We start from the raw sequence: 22,697 nt of genomic DNA, 5'->3' as shown, positions 1-22,697 counted from the left end.
ACCTAGTTATTGAAAGCGTACTTAACAGTGTAATAATCCCAGCAGAAACCATTTATGAACTGTAGGGATTTGAAATTAATGACGCTGTTTGCATATGCAGACATGAAAGGACACAATCTGGATTTGAAGACTGGAAAGAACATGTTTAATGTTTGTGCCATATGACAGATCAAACATTTGTCATCTGGGGGGTGGGATACTTTTGTTTTCCACTCAGGCCCTTCCCCCAAGGCACTATTCCTAGACTGCCCCAACACTTTTGTTGATTCTGCTCTGTTGTCCTTGGCTAACCAAGTTGATTTACTTTCAGCTCAGCTACAAGATAGCACAAACTGGAAATGTTCTAGTTTCTAACTTGAGAGGCTGGTGTTCTGAGGAGCTTAAGTGCAGGTGAGTCATTTTCCACTGTCAGGAATTTCCACCTCTCATCTCTTGGGATCTCTCCCTCCCACCATCATTTAGGAGTATCTATTTCTTTTTTTAGCAGGGAGATGTACCCTGGCAGCTTGACTTCCTCCTCTTAGCAACAGTAGTGATTACCCAATGGATGACAATAGGGATACAGTGCTCTCCAGCTGGTCAGCTAGAAGGACCATTGGTTGATTCTCAGCACTTCAAGGTCAACTGCAGGGTGAGCAAACCTGGTCAGCTTCAACCTGTTTCTGTGGGCTTGGAGAGTGAAACTAGTAGTGTGGAAGCGCTTTTGAAATAAAAATTATTACTACCTTGTAATGTAGTCACACCCGTCTCTCTTGAAAAACTTTCTTTAAGCAAATCAGTGCCAGAAAATTATATTTGAAAATCCTTTGAATGTTACTGCTCAAAGGTGACTAAAATTTGCATTGAGAACTCTTTGAAGAACTTAGGAACAGCCCTGTAGTATTGGACTAAAGATCCGTCTACTTTAGCGTCCAACCACTAGTAAGGGAAGAGCAATCCCCTGTCCATGCTACTAGACAACTGGCATTTAGAGGCATGTTCCTTCTTGTGCACCTATCATACTTTACTGATTCAGAACCTCTTAGGGATACCTTCCAATTATTGCAAGTCTTCAAAATTATTTGATGAGTACAACTTTCAGTTTGGTTGCTTGAAGCAAGGCTATTGATAGTTCTAATGATGTTTCAAGGACCAAGGAAAGGTGATTGCCAACGATACTCTGTTATATATTAACAATAGATGCTCAGATAGATATTTATGAGCTGGTTTCACTCAACTTACTTCCCCTTATAGTTGAGGGATGAGAGTAAGATAGCAGGTTTGTGTATGCATTTGCAGCAAATAGTCACTTTGGACTAGAACTAGGAAAATAGATATAGAATTGATTCTCTGCAAGAAATCCTAAACTCCTATGGGCTCTCCTGAAGATCTCATGTGGTCTGAAAATTTAATGGACAGCCAATGCTGTGAACCACTCTTCTTATGTTCAACCTAATTCACTATGTGAGATGGGTGGCTATATAATTGTGATAAATACATTTTTTAAAAAACCTTTACATAGGCCTATCATGCAAATGCCATCAGTCTCCGAGAGAAGTCACCAGTCTGGCAAGAGAAGATCAGAAGATGCTAAACAGCCCATTGTTCTGAAGTGGGAGAGTTGCATATAACAATGCAGAGTCAGAGCTAATAGCCTTATATTCCATATCATCACTATAAAAATGTCCATATTTTCCCCAATGTGTCCCATTTAAACCCCATCATTCCCAGCCAGCATGGCCAGAGATAGCCAACTGAATAGCTATGGCACTGGAAAGAAAGGTATGGAGAGGGAAAAAGACCTAGTAATGTGATCTAGTAATGTACCACAGACCAGTCAAGAAGAACCCATGAAGAAAATATAGGAGGAAAAATGCAAACTGGTAGAAAGATGGAGCAAACCACTGGCTTGGAAGCACATTCCACATGTCCAGAATAACAAAATACTAATAAGAAAGTCTAGCCAAAAAGATAGCAGAATTGAAAATGCATTTTGAAATGAATGAATGAATGAATGGGCCAAGAAGGAAAACAAAGGAAAAACAAAGAGAGAATTACGAAGAGAGTAAATAAGAGAACTTAACCTCTAGAGAAGAGGAAGCCAACAAAGAGACCTTTGCTATTCTAAACCACAACAAGAGGAAGGAAAAACAGACAAGCATAAGAAGAACATAAACACAATTGTTCTGTTTTCCTTATTCTTTGTAGATTTCTAATGGACTTCTTACGCTACATCTCATGATGTGTGGCAGGCCTCTGATTTAAGGAGCTGCTGCTCTTGTCCTATCTAGGCACACCAAGTAGAGAAATAGGCACAACCCCATATTATATAAGCTTCCATTACATGTATCATTTTCTTCTATTAAGCACACAAGCAGACTGCACTGGATCAGACCAAAGGCCTATCTAGTCCAACATTTTGTGTTGGCCAGGCAGATGAATCCAGGAAACCAAGATCATGATATAAGGGCAATTATCTTCTCTACATTGCTTATAGCCAATGGAAGTTAGGCTATTCTGCCTTCAATTCTGTGGATGATACACGGTCAGCAAGAGTTTTGTCCACTGAAAGTCCTTTCCCATGTGTTTGTCTGGTCTTCCTTTGAAACTTACATTTATGGCTACCAGGACATTTTGTAGGAGCAAATTCCCTAGTTTAACAATCAGCTGTCTGATGTCTTTAATTACTTCTGAATTCCTACATTTAAAGTCACTGGATGATCTCTCATTAAATATTATCTGAGAGGAAGAAAAACCTTTCCTATTTTTAACTCACTATGAATTATTTTATGTATCTCAATACACATATGTTCTTAAGCCAAGGATAGGCAACCTGATGATCTCCAGATGTTTTGCAAGGTAATTCCCACAATCACTTGCTTGGGGCATGCCAATTGGAGCTAATGGCAGCTGAGGTTGGTATAAGGTTGTCTATCTTGAGCTAAAAAGACGTTATTCTTTCTTCAAGGGGAGCTGAATCTCCAGGGGCTTCCTGAAAGTCCACAAGGGATCGCTAGATAAAGATAAAGCTTCCTACTAATCAGGTTCATCTCCTTGTGATTTAACGGACACATCCATGCAATTTTCTTGCCAGCAATGTGCAAGTAATTTGCTATTGTCCTTTTCTGGGATATTTTTTGCAGCTTTTCAATCTAGCCTACATCCTCGGTCTCCCAAATATGTACTATTCAGGCTTAGCTTTTTGAGATCAGCTAAGAGTGGTCAGCTGTTGCTGCTGGTCCCTAAATCATAGTGAATGAACCTCTGCCATCTTAAAATCCTCATGAAATATGAATACCAGCTAATTTTTATTCTTTGACATTTACCAATAACAGAGTAACAATTTAAGTAGCCTTACCTCAACAGTATCCTGGATGTTTATGGTCTTCTTGGTCTGAGCAACATGCCCCAATACGCCTATGTCCAATGGGAAAACAATTTCACAGTCAGAGGTCACCAGACATTCTTCCAAGGTGCTGTCCTTGTGAACGTTGAACAGCCGGCTAGCCAGCTCTGGGGTGCCATTTCGCTGCCTGTACATAAACAGGCTGCACCACTCGGCATTGATGAGAGCACTGATTCTTTTTAGGGTCTTGAAGACCACCTTCTCCATGTTGATGCTTTCCTGCATGTCTTGTATCAGTTCAAAAAGAGTTTCCGTTTCTACTGGGTCCATCCCTTCAAAACCTGTGCAATTTTCTGAGGGCTGTTCACAGTTCTTCTTGGCACAGAAGGCGCTATCCTCCAGTTTCTTCTCAAAATACTGCTTAGCAAAATCTGGATTGCTATCCAAGAAAGTTTCAACTTCCTCTTTGTTGATGCTCATGATGGAAGCTTTTGGTTCTGGAGCCTTCAGGCAATGGCTGTGCAAAATAACCTGGTCCCAGAAATACTGTCTCTGTGTAGGGTGTGGAGACTATGATCAGTGAGGCAATTATCCATCAGCAAGCTAATGGTTTGGCCAGGGTGTGGGAGGGCAGATCTTCTTAACCAAGCAGCTTAAATGACTGGTTCCAAAGCTGTCAATAATTCCTGCTTCTTTATTCTCATATGTAAGCCCTCTGATCATTTCATATCAGAAGGATATACTAATCATATATCCTGACTTCCATAATTTGTTTCAAACTAGGACATATGTATATGTGATTATGATTTCCCCCCTCTCCTGATGGTGATAGTAGAACTAAAATAAGCTTCTTGGAGTCTAATTAAACACACATGGTTCAATTCTAATCCTTAGCCAACCAGGTTCCTATCTTATTATACCTGCTCTCAGCAGTATATCAAACCAGGAAAAATGAGCTAAATTAATTCTATAAATGGACTGACACAGAAAGGTCCAGAAGAGGCAGTATTTACTGGACTCTGCATTTTCCCTAGAAAGTGATGACCTATCTTTTGATGGGAGAGCTGGCTCATTTCAGGCTGGCCTATTTATCAGTGGGGTGGGGGGCACATGATTTGGATTTTTGCTTAAGGCACTAAAATGCTCTAGGTCTTCCCTAGCTTAGATTTTTGAGGCAGCTTGGAAAATCAAAGAGAGAAGCACATACTTCAGTTATATTACCTGAAATTAAATAATCTTGAGTCAGGGGCAAAAGAAGACCTAGTTCCTCTCAATTCTGCATTAATCAGAATGCACCCAAAATATTGGCTCTAGTTCTGGGCACTGCCTTCCTGGAAAAACACTGAAGAACTTGAATGTCTCCAGAGGAAAGCAGCCAAGATAACAAAGTGTTTGGAAGGAAAAACTCACAAAGAATAGGAGGCTTAGATATGTCTAGCCTGGGGAAACAAAGGCTTGATGAATGGCAATGTGGCACACAGGTGTCTGCAAGGTGTGGTCAAAAAAGTCTAGATGGTGGTGCAATAGAAGCTCTACCTGCTTTTTATATGTGACCAAAACATTTCCTTGTTGTGTCAGAGTGTTTCATTTTTACATCAGTCCTTTAGGTGGCACCACAGCTCAACAACTGCAATTCCAAAGACTATTGTATCCAGAGTAATCTCTCCTTCCAGCACATATTGAAGATCTTGAATTAAATTATGAGGTCCAGAGAGCTATAAATCACTGATGACCAAGGCATGTTAATCCTCAGCTTTGTGCAAGATGATTAAATAGGAGTATGCACATCATATTCAGAAAAATCTTGAATCCCAAGGAGAAGCAAGATAATTTGGGCCAAAACTGAAGTATTTTGAAGCAAACTGGGACCAGACACAACTAGCTTGAATTGAATCTGGATTTCAAGAAGCTCCAATCCAATTCATAAGACTGAGATGCTAAAGAGGGTTATTGCTTCCGTAAAAAATTGTTTTGGCTTCTTTAGAAAAAACCAAATTATGGAGACGAGTGATTGAGACAGTTGGATTCAGTATTTGACAGGACTCCATATCAAAGGGATCTAATAAATTAGACCACCGAGGTCAACTTAATCACAGTGGAATAATGATAAATCTATTATGATTTGCTTCACATGTATCTTTCTAATTTTTCAGCAGTCTCCACCATGAACAGTCTGTGTTGTCAGATGATCCTACAATTACTTGCTGGTGTTTAGATAAAGTTCATTGCCCCTTAATTGATTCTTTTTTTCTTAGTTTATTCTTTGAAGACATGATTATCAAATCTTGTTAATCAAGTGACCTGTGGAAGCCTATACCTGCAAACAATTAAGTAGAATATTTATATTGTATATTGCCTCCCTTCTCCCCATCTCCAAAATCAGCTCCTTGTTCCAGTGCCTTACCAAGGAATAATATTATTCCCTTGAGCACATTTTGCACAGAACTCCTGTAGTTCTTTCTGAAATTTTCAATGGTTGTTTCACAGAGAATGGACATCTATCACTGTAAACATCATTAAATCTATCTCCAGTCAACCAAAAGTATGGCACTTCCTTCTTCTTCTTTTACCCAAAAGATAGAGTTGTTTGTGTTCTTCCTACACTAGATAATGGGAAACATGGAGCTTCAAATTGCACTTTAGATTCAGGTAGACCAACTGCCTCTGATTCAGTCCAAGTTGTTGGGACACTTCCAAAGTTCTGAAGCTGGTTTCCCAAAGTTCATATCCTATGGACTGTGCATGACCTTAATATTACTGACTGATCAAATGATAATATTAACACATACCTTGGTAGTCCATTCAACAAACATGACTAATAAATTATTTTAAGATCACGTTTGGTAAATCAGTGGATTTTGACAAATATATTGAGAAAATTGCTGTCATCCTGAGATCAAGTTCGGTCATATCCACTGACTTACATTTGTCCAGGCAGATGTCCTGAGGCTATTTTCTTTCTCCCTGATTTACAGTAAATAGTTTAGATTTGTTGCTGAGGATCGTTCTATACTATATTATAATTTTCCAATCCACTATTTATCTTAATGTCAAATATTTGATTTTTTCTCTGTCTATAAAAATATTGATTCCAAATGCCTTATATTATATTTGCTCACATTTGTAAAAGAGTAAGTTTTGCTATGATGCCTTAGTTCATGTGCACAGTCCAAATGTCATCTTCCCTCATTGGAAACCTTCTTGGGCTTGATGCCAGCAGTAAGCTGAGAAGGCCAAATCTGGTTGCCACACTCCCCATCCATCTCTGGACCTTTATACCCCCTCCATCTTCTCTCATTCAACCCATCCATCATCCATAAATACCAGCTCATGCTTCCTTTGCTGAGAAAAGCAGAAAAGCAGGTTTCCTTTTGCCAGTGGCCAGGAGGAAGCATATTCTGGTAGCCACCCTCTCTTCCTTTCTATCCACCAAACTGTTTTTTCCTCAACCACTAGTTGCTACTTGGATATTTTAATACCACTGTATACTTTGGACATTAGTACTAATTTCTGTTTGGATTATTTTGATGATGATGATGGACAGTTGCTCACTGTCTTTTGACTACTTATGCCTACTCTCTCTTCTATTCCTTTCCCAGCCTCTCTCACACTTCCCCTGTGGATATGGCTGAGTCAGTGGTAAATAAACCCAATAAATAAACCCAATCAAGAAAGAAATAAAGTTCAGAGAGGAATTGGGAACAGGAGAGATTCCAGTGGCTGTGGCTAACAGCCCAGATCTTTTCCTCAGAATAGTAAGCCATTATTCTGCATTTATTTATTAAATTTCTATTCTGTGGTTCTGCCTGCATGTCACTTAAGGCAGCTTTCAGCCATTAAAAATTAAAATGATAAAACACAGCAATTAAAAGTATGCAATGAAAACCAAGGCCAAGTTAAAATGACTGTAAGAAGAAGCTTATATTAATTCAATGAACCATTAGAAGTTGGACAAAATAGATGGATGTTGCCATTTTCCTAGGGACTGGGGGGTGTAGGGTCCAAGCACACTTCCTTGGGGAGACCATTCCATACTTAGGTTGGAGAGCCATGCAGAAAAAGTCCTCTCCCATGTACTAGATAGGCAAGTTTGGGGCAAAAGGACCTTCAGAAGAACCCCTCCTGCTGATCTAAGTAAGCAGGCAGAGAGAGGAAGAGATGAATATTAGCTGAGATGGAACCTGGCATTTGTCCCACCATGTTGGGTGATGCTGATTGCAGCGTGATTACTAAAATTGCAGCCCTAAATGCACTTACATCTGAGTTGACATGTATAGGATTCCTCTTTATCCTATATAAGATAAATATAGCATCTACATTTATTGCTTTTATAGAACAAGTCATGGTTTGAGGAGAAATATAACAGAGCCCCAACTATATTTTATAAAGAAATGGGACTATCATGTGTCTCCTGATATAACATAATCTGGCCCCATTAAAACAGAAAAGACAGTTTTGACAACGCCCATGTCCATTTTTAGAAGATGGCAATTCAGCAAATCACATGTTTCCTCACTTCAAAATCTGGCCTAAAGTGGCCTCATAAAAAAGTTTTGTTGAAGTCTGTATGCCTTTTTCCACAGTTGAAGCAGTATTTGATACCTAATTGAGACACTGACTGTCTGGGATATGAAAGTCTTCGGCCTTGGACTCTTCAACTATTTAAATCTAGCTTCAAGAAAGTTATCACATTCAGCTTAGCTTATCTATAACTGAGTAGGCAGGCAGCTCATTGCTCTGGCCTGGAAGGAGTGGTAAGGCATCCAACTGACTGATCCAAGAGAAGCTTGTCGTGCAGAACACAAAATTACGGCAAATGAGTTGGATCCACTGTATACATTTGGCAATGTTCCTGTGTTTTCCTTTCCCCTTGCAAATCAAGGCTGTCTTAGCTTTTCTTTTTTAAAACATCCAACTGCATTAAGTAGATGCCACCAGTTAGGAGCTGCTGGGCAAGATGCCCTCAAGAGGTATACTTTTCCTTTCTGCTACCACTGCTTTGCTCTACTCTCTTTTCTCATCCTATGGATCCAATCCACATAACTCTCCACAGGACAAAGATTCTACTCTTATACCTTGCTTCCTTGGAGAAGGTAGGTGAAGAGCAAGAAAAGGAAATCCCTGGGGAATTTTGGAAGTCTGATGGTGTGAGCCCCTGATCCCAGTTGTTAGAGCAGTTGAGGAAGGATTGGATCAAATAAGATACTGCAAGGGATGAGTGCCTGCTGTCAATGAAGGCAGCAACCCCTAATAATATCTGATAAAAAAGCAGCATTAAGTGATGGCCACTCGATTTCCCGACCTCCCACAGGCAGCAGGCAATGAAGACAGAAGTACATAGGAGGTTGTGTACAGATTCATCCACTAACATTTCTGATTGAAAAGATGTATCAAGAATTTGAAGAACTCAAAAGATGTATCAAGAACTTGAAGAACTCAAATTCTGGGACCCCAGAAAATCAGGATGATGTCAATCCTATGCACATAGCCCCACTCACAGGGCATCCTTTGCTGTTCTTTTAATACATCTCACTAGCCTCCTTAACCTCCAACTGGTTAATACAGTATAGGAAGTCAAATTTCAGTTTGGTTACACCAAGGCAAAATTGCTGGGCCACCCAGTTTGACTCTGTGAAGAAAATGCAATGGAAGGGGGGTGAGAAAAACTCTGCTAGTTATTCCCTTGAATATTTTTCACCCTTTCCCAATGGAAAAACATACATGGGATGAACAATACCAGGGCTGAGCAACCTTTGGTCTTCCAGTATTCCCTGAATTCTGTTTCCAGAAATCCCAGCCATCATGGTGAGGAATGTTGGGATTTGTAGTTCAGCCATATTTGGAGGGCAACAGTCTGCCTAGCCCTGGAGTACATAAATGATTCCAGTGGCAAGAAACTCTATCAGCCTAAAAGTTGTCACCCATGTATTCATGTGTATGAATTTTTATGGATTGTTCATATTTTTGGAACTCAATTTATATATAAAATGATAGCTTTGGATAGAGTTTTGTATATCATTTTTGCCACACTTGCATGAAAAACAATTTCCTGACAAATAAGTGCTAATTTCATATGATTTATGAATGATGAGTTTGAGGATGGATTTTGATGGGATTTTCCTATTTTTGGAACTCAGCTTATGCATAAAATGATCACTCTGGACTGAATTTGCATGCTGTTTTTGTTGCCACAAGCCATTGGATAAGAAACAACATCCTGACAAATAAACATTAATTTCATATGAATGATGAAGCTGTGGATGAATTTTGATAGTTAATCAATATTCTACTGTCATCACAGTGCCATCTCTATCACCATCACTCTCAGATCACGTCTGAAACAATTTCATTCTCTTAAAAGTGAATGCACACCTATGCCTATAATCGTGATCACAAAAGACTCTTCATATCCTGATTATTTTGTCTCTTATTCAACTGGTGAATAACTAGAATGCCTATCAGATTTATGACCTACTATTGCCTGGATCTGGCTATCTATTGTGAGTTGATCCCATGTGAAAGGAAAACAGTCAGTGGATAATCTAGTCCAATGTAGCCCATTCTTATGTTCTAAGTATGGCACAGAAGGCACAACAGAAACAATTATGTCACCAGGGTAATGTAAAAAAACCCACAAGGCATGCGTGAATCTCCTCTCCCCAAAAGCTTTGCAGAATAGAGTAAGGAGAAGTTTATTATATTTCTACAGTATAGAAATACAATATAAATGATGAGTTATAAAGAGGTATCATCAGAGTGAGTGTTTATTGATGAAGGAAGCTCGTTTTCTGGGTGTTTACATTTCCTGTTGAGATTTGGTCTGCAGTAACAATAAGTCCCAACAATAGCTGTAAATATAGGATAATCTATTCTCAGAGGTGAATGGATTCTAATGAATTTCATACATATATATAAATGTGTGTGTGTGTGTGTGCATATACACACACACATACACACACATACATACATACGAGAAAAGGTGCAAAAGAGAAGAAGAAAAAAGAACATAGAAAATAGAAAGAAGAAAGAAAGAAAATAAAAATATAGTGAAGAGAGAGAGGAAAAAAATAGACTTCCAACCTTCATCACAAGTATAAACGTTTTTGTAACTCTTCATCCCCTCTTAGTTTACAGCTAATGATCTCTTCATCCCAATCTTCTACCGTGGTAGAAGTTTGGAGATAACTAGAATATAGGTGAAGGAAACATCTTGACACCAATCAAGTACAGTAAACGGTTTATTATTAAACCTTCTTGAAGGAATTGTTCACCTTTGCTAATGAATTTTTAAAGCTTGTTTTACATTTCTCTAAAGCCTTAAAAGATATGCTATCAGAATGGCCTACACATAGTGTATCAAAATGAGGAAATCTTGACCTGCAGCCTTACAATCTAAAAAAAACTAATACATAATGAAGCAAATTGGGTGGGAATGAAGCAAATTTAAATAAACTTCAGCAAGCTATAAGTATATTTCCAATACTCTTGCTAATGGCAGATGGACAGAAGGTGCTCTCTGCCAGAGCTGTATCCAGGCATGATGGATGCTCCCTCTGGTAGTCTTCATCTTCTCACCACCAAATTTCCCAACATGGTGTTCTCCAAGTGCCTTAGGACTACATCTTACAGAATTCTTTGCCTCCATGATTCTGGAAGTAGCGATCCCAATGGAAGTACAAGATCTAGAAAAGCTGACTTAGTACATACCATCATCCAATTTTGCTGATATTTCCATTATCAGGCTTTCAAAATGATTTATTGTAAATATTAAACTATAGCTGAAGCACTGTGGTACTTTGTGCTTTGCAAAGAAGACAGACCCTTGCTTAACGGAAGGATGTTGGTACTGGGGATGGATGGAGGGAAAAAGAAGAGTCCTGAGCTAGCAAGATATGTGTAAGCAAACAGCTTTTTTATTGCTTTTGGCAACAAAGAATTAAAATGGTCTAAAGGTCTCACTGGTCTTATATATTTTGCAAAAGCTATGTGGGTATGGGCTTAGCTAGGAAAAATATGTTTAACCCAATGCAGCTCTTCTGGTGCAGTTTTAAAATTGGACATCTTCACATTTAGCTGGCTGTATGTTTCACAAGGCTGAAATGACAAAGGTGTTTTGGTTCCAGAAGTTTTTGGGTTGGGATGGTTTCTTTTGTTATGTAAAAGATGTGTGGATTCATAATTGAAGATGGACAGTCTAGTACAAAGATTACAGATGATGGTTTTTATATAATGGATTATCCATACTTAAGCATCTTATTCAGATTCAGGAGATAAATAGCCAATTAGGGTCTTTTCAAGCCACCTTATTTAAAGGCAAGAAGAGCAGAGCCATCTATAGTCCAACAACAGCAAGAATTATTTGGAATGAATTTCAGAAGCTCCAACAAGGTATCAAGGTAGGTTTTAGAAGGTTTGTTTAGAAGGAAAGTCTGTTTTCTTTTGCTGTTAAAAGAAATACTATTGTTCCTGTGTTAGCAGATAATGAGTAAGCCCAGATACAATGTTAGGGGTGTGATTTGTTTCACACAGGGCAATGAGTTACCTCTTTATTTTCTTCATTACATGAGACAGAAGTCAGATACCAGGATTCATGGGTAAATGTCTAAAAGACATTTGCCCTCTGTTTCATGGGTTAGGCCTGGAACATGTAGCCCATGAAGGTATTAGCAATTGTATGAATATCAGAGGTGCCAGATCTTGTTAGGAAAGAACTTGCCAGGTTAAATCAGTCCAGTCTAAGCAGATAAAGAGATATATCAGGCATTGCAGACAAAGTCAGGATTTCTGGTGTGCAGCAGGAATAACACTGGGATAGCTCTGTGTGAATTCTCCCCTATTAGGACAATAGAATTAAGGATGTTGTCTCAGCAAAATAGTAAAGCAACTGAAATATTATGTAAAGGAAAAAAATAAAGTCTTCTCTGAGATGAGCTCAACTCCATGAAGATTTTATGGACACATCCATGTGAGTTTCTTGGCAACATTATGGAAGTGGGTTTCTATTACTTTTTTCCAAGATGTCTTCTTTTCATCTTCTTAGCCTACAAGCCTCAACTTTCCTAGTAGTCTCACATCCAAGTATTAATCAATTCTTAGCCTGTATGGCTTTTCCAAGATCAGCTAAGGTCAGCTAGAAGCTATTCTCTGCTGTTAACCAAGTGTTAGGTAGGAAGCCACAATATGTGATATCATCACCTTGATGCCTGCTGAATGGACTTTCTAGACCAGTGTTTCTCAACCTTGCCAACTTTAAGATGCATGGACTTCAATTCCCAGAATTTCCCAGCCAGCACACTGAAGAATGAGGATTACATGTTGTGGTTTAGGCAACAACTCAAGTGAGACTTTACATTTTGCTTTCTATGAAGTTTCAGTTGTTGGAGTATTAAAATCCAGAAAAGAACTTTTTCATTTCAGTCTTCAGAAGGTGTGAACTAGCTCTCAGCAGTGCAGGCTGTTGGCATTGTTAGATCCCAACATCACAGAACAAAAGAGGACACACATTTAGTCTTTGGCAACCAGGAAGGCCAGAAACCAGACCTTGCTCAGAGACCAAGGACAACCAAGGGGCAACCTTACTTATAGCACTGCTGTTCTCATTTTCCATAAACAATTCAAAAAGGGCAGAGGCAGCCTGAGAAAAATTATGGAGTGCCTTATCTAGCTTAAGGGAGCCCAGTGAGAATCACTTATGAGAGAGCACACCAAATGTTGACTACAATATAGTACACTTCCTAATCTAGATTCAAAAGTATGCTAACTAGTAGACGGGGATATGCAGTGCTGATAGTTTTGCAAGGTGGCACATTTGTTCAGGTGATATTTCTCCTTCAGTTTGAAGTGGTATGGCCAGAGGTTCAACAGAGAAATAGGCCTTTTCTCACTTTTTTGGTTAAACTCTTGAGACAATGAATATTGATCAACAGTGAATTTTAAGTTCTTGGAATTGTCTTTTGAGTAAATAATCTCAGAGTAAGATGCAAAGGTGTCAGAAACAATCAGTTTGAGGAAAGGAACAAGCAACTTGGAAGTGCATGTAAGTTAATCAGATCAAGTGAGGACAAGAGCCATTTGCTTTAGAAAGCCCAAGAGATAAATGACATCTGTGATCATAAGCAGATCTTAACTGGGGAGATAATAACCTGCTATCTTGGATTCAAGCAATTCTCTCTGCTGGAGATGCTGAAACTATCAATCTCTACAATTGCATTTCAGGGATGGTAGATGGTGGCAGGCCTCTTCAGGAAAGCAACATTTTGGAGAAAGGACCTCAATGGATACAGAAGAAAGAATAAGATTGCAGTCATAAAATCAGTCAAAGACTGGCTGAGGGGCTGTAGGATGTGAGGGAGGGAGAGGGTGGCCAATGGCAAAAAGATTTACTCTACCAGTGGGCATTTAATGCATGCATGGAAAGTTTGGGAGCGAATGGTGCAGGAGGAGTGTTCCACCCAAAGGGGAAATAATGAATGTCAGAGGTATGTTTAGGACAGTCCATGATCTACAGGGTCCCACATTTCTTCGTTCTCTCAATATAGCCCTAAAAGGGGCCCTCAATCATTTTCATCTTGGTTCTTGCAATGCACCTGACCCAAATAACCAGAAGTACATGTACCCCCCCCGCCGAAGCTGCTGCCAAATTATAGTGTTTGATTACTACATTCATGGAAATCACTACATACATGGAGAATAACCATATTAATTGCGCTAATATTTATTTTATTTATTATTCAAATTTTGCTACCGTCCATGTCCCCCAAAAGAGGGATTCTGGGCGGTTTACAATAATTTTGTATAATAATTTTATAATTATAATTTTGTATAATATAATTTTGGTTTAATTACACTTTAATTTCTCTTTAGATTATATTACATTAAATTGTAACAGCCTTGTCACAGCCACTCTTTTGTGCTGACTTTGCCTATTTTTTCTTTTTTTCTTTTTTCAGTGTGGTTCTCAGCATGCCCCTTTAAAAGCCAAGGGCAGCCCTCCCAAAATGTTTTGAAAGTCAGAGCTACAGTGATTGCTTGGGGAGGGGGCAGGAACAGAGAGGCCCAGCATCCCTTCCTGTGGCTGGCATGGCCCCACAGGGATCTCCAGGACTGATGTTGTTTTCCACAGCATTCTTTTCTTCTTACCGTTTTAAAAAATTATATTGTACAGAGGGAGTCACCGAGACATATATACTATTAAATATGCTTTCCCCCCCCCCCCTTTGCTTTTAAAATAACTTATCCTTTGTTAGGCCTAAATAATATGCTTTGCCTACAAAGGGAACCTCCTCCCTAGCATCTGACTGCAACATTTATGGCCTAAAATTACTTAACTGTATCACAGCCAAAAGTTGATATAGCACATTTCTACATTTTGATTTAAGGAAAAAAGGGTACTCGCCCACCCCTCCCCAAGAAAGGGAAAATATGTTCCCTTATCTTCCTCAGCCACAGCTGGCTGACACAGTTTAAGAAGGGCCGTAGCTGTCACCCATAATCGTCTGCCACCATTCAAGTGCTTTATAATAGATACAGACAGGTCAGATTTTGGCCCAATAAAACCTAGGGCAACTCTGCACGTAGTGTTCCCACTTCCATGGCTCCATCTCCCCACTCTTGTGAGCCTACAGTGTTGCTGTTGTGGTGCATCCCAAGACACTGAGGGCCTGGTTTTCCAATGGAAATGCTGGAACTCTGTGAAGGTTATTTTATTAGATTTTTTTTATCCCACCTTTATTATTTTTAAAAAATAACTCAAGCTGGCGGACACACCTAGTACTCCTTCCTCCTCCTATTTTCCCCACAACCACCACCCTGTGAGGTGGGTTGGACTGAGAGAGAGTGACTGGCCCAGAGTCACCCAGCCGGTGTTCAGGCCTAAGGCGGGACTGGAAGTCTCCTGCTACACCTGATTGGCTCTTGGGCTGAGAGAGTGTGACTGGCCCAAGGTCACCCAGCCAGCTTTCAGGCCTAAGGCGGGACTAGAACTCTCAGTCTCCTAGTTGCTAGCCTGGAGTCTTAATCACTAGATCAATGTTTCTCAACCTTGGCAACTTTGAGATGTGTGGACTTCAACTCCCAGAATTCCTCAACCAGCATGGCTGAGTGGGGAATTCTGAGAGTTGAAGTCCACATATCTTAAAGTTGCCAAGGTAGAGAAACACTGCACTAGACCAAACTGAAGTTTGGGAGCAGACCACTCCCATTGCCAGGAACTCCAACCTCTTAGCTCTTCCCTTTCCCCGTAAAGACTTAGCTGCAGTGGTACCATGCCCTGTTGTTCCCATCCCATCAGCTACCACTTTTTAAAAATTGTGAACAGAAAGATGGTCCTCTGACAGCTCTCCTGTGTTTTAGCAACTGAGGTGATTTTTTACAAAATACTGAACAAGCAAACAAAAGGGGGTGGGATGGCACACAGGGTGCTTTTGTAATATTCTACCATTGGTCAGTTGGAGGGATCCATTAATTAGATCATGTGGGGAATCTCAGAATTTTGAGGTCAGCTGAGGTGAGGACAATTGTGGTTCAAGAGGGAACTGTTTCTAAGAACCTGTGGCATGAATTTGGAGAGTGGTGTGGAAGGGACCTATTTCACCTCTTTTTCTTAAAAAAAATATACTGTGATGCTGTGTGAAGTTAGCAGTGAGCAAGCTAATTATATTGGTCTTTTGTGTTGCTAAGTGCTCACCTTGTTCTGTGACTTGACCTGAAATTCTTGATTTTCCCAGTTTATCTGCTTTGTGACAGTATCTGGCAGAGATTACATTTAGGAATGTATTCCCTGACTTAGATGTCAAAGCAAGCCAAGAATTTTTTAGTTAAGTAAATAAAACCAATACATTATGGTGGATATGATAGTGTTTCAGATTTTTAATCTGGGCTGAATTGTGTTCCTTTACAGAATGAAATGCAGTCACTACACATTCCTGATGACCCTGATCTTCATGATTAATGATTGCATGGGGCAGCCTTCATGTGTGGTGGACTCTTTCTCCGTGAAGGACAACTTTGATCCCAAACGGGTAACTCTGAATGCTTTCTAATATCAAGGGTAAAGAATGAAATTTAATGACTTGAATGCAAGTCATTAGTGCACAGGAACTATAATTGGTTTCTAAAATGTGTCAGTCTACCAGAGGATCAGATTTTTTTTTAAAAAAAAAATCTCAACTTACTGTGCTCCTGGGAACTTACTTGTAAGTCAGCCTTATTCTCCTTTGTTTTATAGTTTTGGCTTAGGACATACATATGTTACATATGGGGTGCGGGGAATGTTCTGCTGTATCTGTTTCATTCCCCTGCTGCAGCTCACTTAGGAAGGAGGTGATCACCAAGGCAGGTAAAAAAACCTAAAATCTCTTTCAAGTCCAGCTCTACTCTTGCTGACTTCATAAACAGGTCCATATTGTTTTCTTCATAATAATATGAGAGAGTAGCATCCCATTGCTTTCTCCTGATTGTTTGGTTGTTGTTGTTGTTGTTGTTTTAACTTCCCAGTCTACTCTACAGTCCTCACATTTCTTGGTGGTTCCCATTTAAGTTCTAAGTATGCTTGACTTGGTTTAGTTTCCTAGCCCAAAGAAGTGCTGCCATCTCTGAGGCTCATCCAGGCAGGGCCAGTGATCATAGAAGATGGAGTGGGGCTTTGTGCCACTGAATCCACAACATTGGGGCAGAGCTAGATGTCCCACATAGATAAATGACTGGTTGGGGAACCTGTGACTGTCCAGTTCTTGCTGAATTATAACTCTCAGCAGACCCGACCTATATGGCCAATAGTGAGGGATGATATAATTCAATAAATCTGTAAGGCCACAAATTTCCTAATTCAGACTCTGCTGGATGGCCTTCAGTGAGGAAGAACAAGAACAGTCTTCCTGCAAGCATTTGGTTCCATTATTAAGTGGTCTCTTACATCAAGTGTTTTCTTGATGTGCAACTGAATGTATCATCTTGCCAATAGCTATCTAGTTTTGCTGTCAGAAACAACAGTGATGACTACAACTTCCCTACTGTAAGAAATGGATTATTACTTGATTCTGCTGTGAGTAGCTTTCAGCAAGGTTTCATTAATTATTTGGAAGGATTCCAGGAGATGGTATTAGGCTTCACTGTACCCAGATCAGGCAATTGTTTATGATTTGTGCTTAAATTAAGGACACATACACAATCAATCCGCAAGTTTAGCTCCATCTCCCCTTCAGATCCAGTTAATCTTGTGTTGGCTAGTCTTGAAGTCATGTGTTGGCTAGTCTTCATCTTGAAGATGTATTCACTGTCCTTGTAACCTTAAATATTTTTTGCATTTCAGTATGCAGGTAAATGGTATGCACTGGCCAAGAAAGACCCAGAAGGTTTGTTTCTACAGGATAATATCTCAGCTGAATACACCATCGAGGAGGATGGGATTATGACTGCATCTTCCAAAGGCAGAATGAAGCTTTTTGGGTATGTTGCAGCTACACATGGGTAACCAGTGTTTCTATGGACATTAGTCACTTGTTCATTTTATACAGTATTACATCCTTGTGATCAAGATGCCCAATGACTACTGATGTGGAAGTTGCTAAGTGAGAACCCTGGCTTGTTTAACCGTGGTTCATTGAATAAAACAGAATTGGCTGAGTTTGCACAAATGTAGCCCATGACTCACAAGCCACAAGGACTGGTTTCCCCCAGCATGATAAGGCCAAGCCAAACAACCCATGTTATAGCACATGATATGTGAATTCAGGTATTGTGAAGATTACAAATAGGGAAGATGGGGTCTTCCAGATGATTTGGCTATCAAAGCCTTCAACACTAGGGCCATCAAGAAAATTGGGAATTGTAAATCAAAGGATATGGAGGACACTGAGTTGCCTACCTTTGCTGAAAATTATGATGCATGTTTAGATGATCCATCAGCAATTAGTAGTGTCAATTCAGTTGTCTGTTGTCACTAATGACTGGAATAAAATTGAGCTATGAACATACTCATATTAAACAGGCAGAAGACTCTTGCTTAATGGAGGCCAGTCTTTTTTTTTAAACCTGTATATTAAGGTGCCAAAAATAACCAGAGCAACTATGTTATTATGCCGAAGTTATAAATGATCTTCTTTAGTCGAACATCTGGAAGATGGAAAAGTCAACATGGACAAAAAACAGCTTTCTTGCTTTTTAGGTTTTTTTTTTTAATGTACCGTATTTTCAATGTACCTTGCTATGAAACTTTGAAACAGCAGTAAAGTTGTGTTAGAACTGGAAGCCTCTGAATGTTTGATGGCCCCTTTGTAGGCAAATGGTATTATCTAGCAGTAGATTCACATAAGTCTTTGGCCTGTTCACAACTGCAACTGATATAGTAGGATAGCTGCAATGTTGCTGTGCTGTGCCTTCATGAAGTGCAGTAACTGTTTACAGGATCTGAGCATGTTTAGGGAAGGATGTAAATCCTTGCAAGGGGTGACTGAATATCACACAGCAATGCGTGCATAGGTCGGAAGCTGAGGCCATGGCTTGATGGAGTAAGTGGATTTATAAGGGAGGGAGGGGGAGAAGAGCTGAATGTCTCCCCAAAGCCTGTTCTATTAGCACCAAAGACTGACATGTACGTGAATAAAAGTGTGGGAAGCAGGGATTATCACATGAACGTGGTTCCTGAATTTACACAATACAGCAAACCAGAAAGTCACAGAATGACTTGGGTTTATGCATCATAAGGTAAAGGTAAAGGTTTCCCTTGACATTAAGTCCAGTCATGTCTGACTCTAGGGGGCGGTGCCCATCTCTGTTTCAAAGCCGAAGAGCCGGCGTTTGTCCATAGACACTTCCGTGGTCATGTGGTATGCATCATACCTTTTTGTGGCTTAGTATGCATCATACTAAGCCACAAAAAAAACCAGCCAAGTTGAAAAGATACTAAATTTAGCACTGTTGTGCAAATGCAGACACTAGGTTTTAAGTGGCTGCATTTTGTTGCACATGTTGTATGAACAAAAACCAGGAAGTAATGCAGGGCAGATGCAAGGCAAGCAGATTGCACTTGGCATGGCATGGCTTTGAGCTGTCATCTTAATAAACAATACTGTATTGAAACCAGAAGAGGATCAAAGCAGACTATGCTCCAGGCAAAAGAGCAGAATGTTAGTTGCACACTAAAATGTTAAAATTCATTTCACCATCTTTCTGTTTCAGATTCTGGCTGATCTGTGCTGATATGGCTGCTCAATACTTGGTGCCTGACCCCACCACACCAGCCAAGATGTTCATGAATTACCAAGGCCTGGCAAGCTATTTGTCAAGTGGAGGTCAGTTATTTCAGTTTTTAAGCAGGGACATGGGCACAACATCATTTTTCCTACTTACTGTATACTCTTTCTGCTTTTTTATATGTATTTTTATTAAAAGTTTTAAAAATGAAGGTAAAAACTAATACAAACTAATATAAAGTAAGGGAAAGAAAAAGAAAGAAATCAAAGAGAAAGCTAAAAGTGCAAAAAAGAAAGAAGAAAAATAGAAAAGAAAGCAAAGATACAAAGAAGTGGCTTCTGATCTTCATTGCAGCAGTTATAAGTTCAATTATAAATTTACCTCTTTCTCTAAAGTTACATCATGATTCTCTTCTTTCTATAATCTATCCTGTCTAATCATCAAACTACTTACACTTTTTCTCAGCTAGAATTGAGAGGCGTATCATCTCTGATAACGGAGAAAACATATGGTCCATTGATTGCATTATCTGCCATTTATATATCATATCTTTAATGGCCATTATTTCATCTTCTGGTAGAGAATTCCATAGTTTAATTAGGTGCTGTATAGAAGAAAACAGGAAGTTCTGAATCTCTCACTAGCTTCATTAGGTGACTCCAGATTCTTATTATGAGAGAGGGAGAGAAACTTCTACCTACTTTCACCATATTGTGAATAACTTTAGGCACCACCGCTACTCTACCTGTTCCCAGCCATTGTTGCTTCTCCTGTAAGATTATAGCCAAGAATCTAGAGAAAAATTATGCATCATACATCCATGTAATCCTTAAAATGTCAGAATGTTCTATATTTCTGAAATAGAGCTTAAAATCCAAAATTATATCCTTTTGAATGTTTGCAGCCTTACTGCCGTTATCTTAAAAACAACATCCTATGTATGCATGCCCCTCTATTTATTGTTAATTGTATGACTCATATTTTATTAAAAAATATTCAGGATGGCTTCAGTAAGAATGAAAATTTATGTCCTAATTCTAAAAACCCGCCGATCCCTTCCAGTAATACCAGCAGAGCATCCTAAAATAAATTCAATTTAAATTCTAAGCAAAGTCACACAATCCACTAAGACTGGAACTTAGTGATGGGGCCAGGCAGATCTCCCTTTAGAGGGTATTTCAAATGGTGGGCATCTTAACTTGAGACACATTTTAGTAGTGGTGGGAAAACCTACAGTTATATTTGCTGGCAAGAAAAAATTCTGTTATTCTGCTTTTTTATCCTCTCTCCTTTTTGCTTTGTTAAATAAAATGAGCCATAACTTGGAGACATTAAGATATTAACCCCTCATATGACAAATCTGGATGTTCAGCTGTTCTTGTCCTGTGAATATGACTTCAAGGTCTATGTCCTACACTCTCAGGAGGATTTTTCGAAGTTCTGGACTATTTTTGTGTGTGTGAACAACAAGAAGCAAGAAGGACATTGTGCACATGAATTAATAATGATACTCTTATTTCTGACACCATCAGTAATATCAGAACTCGTTACCTATACTAGATTTGATATTCCAGGTGACAATTACTGGGTGATTGACACAGATTATGATAACTATGCCATCACATATGCCTGCCGCACTCTGAAGGAGGATGGGTCCTGCGATGATGGCTACGCCCTTGTTTTCTCCCGCAATCCTCGGGGTCTTCCCCCCGCCATTCAGCAAATTGTGCACCAGAAGCAGGAAGAAATCTGCATGACTGACCAGTTCCAGCCTGTGCTACAGTCAGGTATGTGGAAAAGTGATGTTGCTCCAGTCACCTTAGGACAAGTCATGAATTTGACTTCTGTGGGTCATGAGTCACTGACCTACCAGAAGGGAGAACTGGTATTGTCTATGGAAAGGAAGAATGTGGAAAAGAGTCCCTTTTGGGAGATGGGTGGTGATAAATTTGATTGATTGATAAATAAATAAATAAATAAAAAGCTGTTTGATCTAGGCAGTTCCAGCCCTGGACTCAGATTCTAAGATCATGGGAATTCCCATTGCAGGATCACTCCAGTTCAGCAAAGTGATCTGGTTCATATGTTGCACTAAACCATAATGTTGTTTGATTGGTTTGGCTTAGCATGTTGTGTGAACCCAGCTGAAGCATTTTGTAAACCATAGTAGGATCCAACAAATTGTGGTTTAATAAATTATAAACACAATTATACCGTAGTGTGATGAGTTAATCCAGCCAAGGTCTCCAACAAAAGATGACAAAAATGCTTCTGCAGTTGGTTCAACCTTGATTATGATTTTCTTTAAGCTTTTTAGAAGCTTTCTCAAGCTAGAGATTGCAGTCATCTTTTCTAGTAATGAATCCCTTAAATTAAATCTGCCTCATAATTAAAGTTGTACTATTGCCAGTTAATTTTATGGACTGAACCCTAGCTGTAGTTTTGATTTTCCTATAGTTAGAGGTAAATAATGTAACAATGCCTTGTGGAATTGCCAGTACAGAAATAAGTAAATAAATGTTCTGAGCAACTTCTTGTTGCACTAAAGGGTGTTTATTTTGTTTGTCTCCACAGGGGCTTGTTAAACCAAAATTCCTCCAGGCCAGACATGGAGCAAAGGCCTAATCTCTACATCTCAAACATGTCCCTCACAAATTCTTTGAATCAGTTTTTTTTTCAAAGCACATGGCTTCCAGTATATGGAGTTTTTAAAAAAAATTGGCACAAGGGTGCAGTACATCATTTCTTGTATGAATTCTTAAGAACCAAAATGATGCAATGCACAAGTTAAAAAATATAGACCTTTTTCAATGATCTCTTAATTTTATTTTTATTTTATTTAATTTTTAACCCTTTATTATTTTTATAAATAACTCAAGGCAGCGAACATACCTAATACTCCTTCCTCCTCCTTTTTTCCCCACAACCACCACCCTGTGAGGTGAGTTGGGCTGAGAGGGAGTGACTGGCGCAAGGTCACCCAGCCGGCTTTCAGGCCTAAGGCGGGACTAGAACTCTCCTACTATGCCTGATTGGCTCTTCGGCTGAGAGAGAGTGACTGGCCTAAGGTCACCCAGCCAGCTTTCATGCCTAAGGCGGGACTAGAACTCTCAGTCTCCTGGTTTCTAGTCCAGCACCTTCACCACTAGACCAAACTGGTTTTTCTTAGTTTTCTCCTAAA

The 22,697-nt window shown here is 39.4% G+C and overlaps 2 protein-coding genes across 3 annotated transcripts in view; one reads left to right on the top strand and one right to left on the bottom strand.

Annotated features, from left to right (window-relative positions):
• The window catches only part of PDE6B (phosphodiesterase 6B), a 29,759-nt gene extending 25,323 nt beyond the window's left edge, over positions 1-4,436 (bottom strand). For both annotated transcript variants that reach the window (XR_010067304.1, XM_063294859.1), the window contains exon 1: positions 3,338-4,436. Coding sequence is in view for 1 of the 2 variants with exons in the window: in XM_063294859.1 (XP_063150929.1) it covers positions 3,338-3,805 (468 nt within the window). In the remaining variant the exon portion in view is untranslated. The remainder of the gene's footprint in view (positions 1-3,337) is intronic.
• An 11,788-nt stretch (positions 4,437-16,224) lies between these two features.
• Positions 16,225-22,101, top strand: LOC134490180 (purpurin). The gene is made up of 5 exons (XM_063293070.1): positions 16,225-16,344; positions 17,634-17,770; positions 19,502-19,614; positions 21,091-21,303; positions 22,091-22,101. Exons 1-5 carry the CDS (start codon positions 16,225-16,227, stop codon positions 22,099-22,101), a joined length of 594 nt encoding a protein of 197 aa, XP_063149140.1.
• Positions 22,102-22,697: the final 596 nt, after the last annotated feature.

This window comes from Candoia aspera, chromosome 2 (genome assembly GCF_035149785.1).
Source record: "Candoia aspera isolate rCanAsp1 chromosome 2, rCanAsp1.hap2, whole genome shotgun sequence".
Classification (NCBI taxonomy): domain Eukaryota; kingdom Metazoa; phylum Chordata; class Lepidosauria; order Squamata; family Boidae; genus Candoia; species Candoia aspera.
This window is presented reverse-complemented; position numbering and strand designations above follow the sequence as displayed.